This window comes from Myotis brandtii, unplaced genomic scaffold (assembly GCF_000412655.1).
Source record: "Myotis brandtii unplaced genomic scaffold, ASM41265v1 scaffold2454, whole genome shotgun sequence".
In the NCBI taxonomy this organism is placed as follows: Eukaryota; Metazoa; Chordata; class Mammalia; order Chiroptera; family Vespertilionidae; genus Myotis; species Myotis brandtii.
In genome coordinates, this window is record NW_005359285.1 from 69551 (window position 1) to 70977 (window position 1427).

Below are 1427 nucleotides of genomic sequence, written 5' to 3' on the forward strand. Positions count from 1 at the left end.
CAGGGCACTTGGGGTGGGCATGGCTCAGGGCACTTTGGTGGTGGGCATGGCTCAGGGCACTTTGGAGGTGGGCATGGCTCTGGGCACTTAGGTGGGCACACGGGAGGTGGCTGGCAGGGCTGCTTGCACTGCTGCTGCTGGTAAGACATCTTTCTGGAGTCTTAAAACCTGAATGAAAGTACATGACAGTGATCACAAGAAGGCATTCCTAGAGAGAGAGAACCCAACACTTAGATAACACCATGCGATTTATCTCTCCAATCTCCAAGAATGTGCTTTTATCTCTTAAGTTCACATGGAGACTCTCTAGCTTTTCCCTTCATCTTTATAAAATTGTTTCATCAGCCCTGAGAAAGACTTGTCTTTCCGCTTACCATTTTTCCAAAGAAAATATTGCTGAGAGAATAAAGTCATATGTTTTGTGTGAAAATAACATCTTCATGAAAGCCCATCACAAGTTCTAATATCATGGGCAACCTCACGAGCAATTTCTCTCATCATTATCTCTTGTGAGGTCCCAATAGGCTGATGCAGGCACACAACAAAGGGCTGTTCGGGAACAAGGCAAAGAGCCTTTGAATTCACACCAGAATGGAAGGGACCCCAAAATATACATATTAAAAAACAACAACAACAACAAATGTTTTTGACTTTCCTCTCCTTTCCATCAAAGCTTTCCTATTAATTTGTTTTTCGTACAGGAAATCAAACTACCTAAAAGCAAGTGAAAACAGTCTATCAATGCACCCCAATTCTAAGGTTTCATCAAATAAGTAGCATCAAACCCATGATCATGATTTCGGACATGCCAAACATTCAGTCTTTAGGTAAATTCAACAGTTGAAAGCACCAGAAAAACAGCTGAACTCTAGAAAGAGACTCACCGTGTTCTCAGCGTAGATCAGAACTCGCGGCTGGGAGGATGGCAGTGGCACGGCAGGCAGCCTCTTTATAGGGCCTGTGCTCGCTCCACCCAGGGGGAAGTGGAGCCCTAAACTGAACTGGTCCAATAATTTCCCACCCAAAATGCAAATCCGTCCATGCAGGCTTGACAGGGACGCTGACAACAGAACGCATCATCTCTAGGCTCTTCTCACTGGGCTCCATGCTCATGACTCACAGAGGCGCTGGCTTAGCTCTCAGCCAGGGACTTAGGGCTGTGGGAGAACTTGGGGGATTCTCTAGCTGGTCAGGCTCTTCTCACTGGGCTCCGTGCTCATGACTCACAGAGGCCTGGCTTAGCTCTCAGCCAGTGACTTAGGGCTGTGGGAGAACTTGGGGGATTCTCTAGCTGGTGCTCAAAGGCTCTCTTTCTTGATTGGGGGAGATGACCCTTTCCCATATTTCACCTTCCTTGAGTCATAAAACCTTCTGCCCTGTTCCACTTCAGCTGGTTGTCATTTTGTTGTACATGCTGGGTTGAAAAA

General features: G+C 46.6%; 1 protein-coding gene across 1 annotated transcript in view; it reads right to left on the minus strand.

The window, feature by feature from the left end:
- The window catches only part of LOC102252993 (small proline-rich protein 2E), a 1726-nt gene extending 591 nt beyond the window's left edge, over positions 1-1135 (minus strand). Inside the window, exons 1-2 of the mRNA XM_005867177.2 lie at positions 885-1135; positions 9-168 (exon numbers count right to left, since the gene is read on the minus strand). Of these exons, the coding sequence (XP_005867239.1) occupies positions 9-149 (141 nt within the window). The 5' untranslated portion in view covers positions 150-168; positions 885-1135. The remainder of the gene's footprint in view (positions 1-8; positions 169-884) is intronic.
- Positions 1136-1427: the final 292 nt, after the last annotated feature.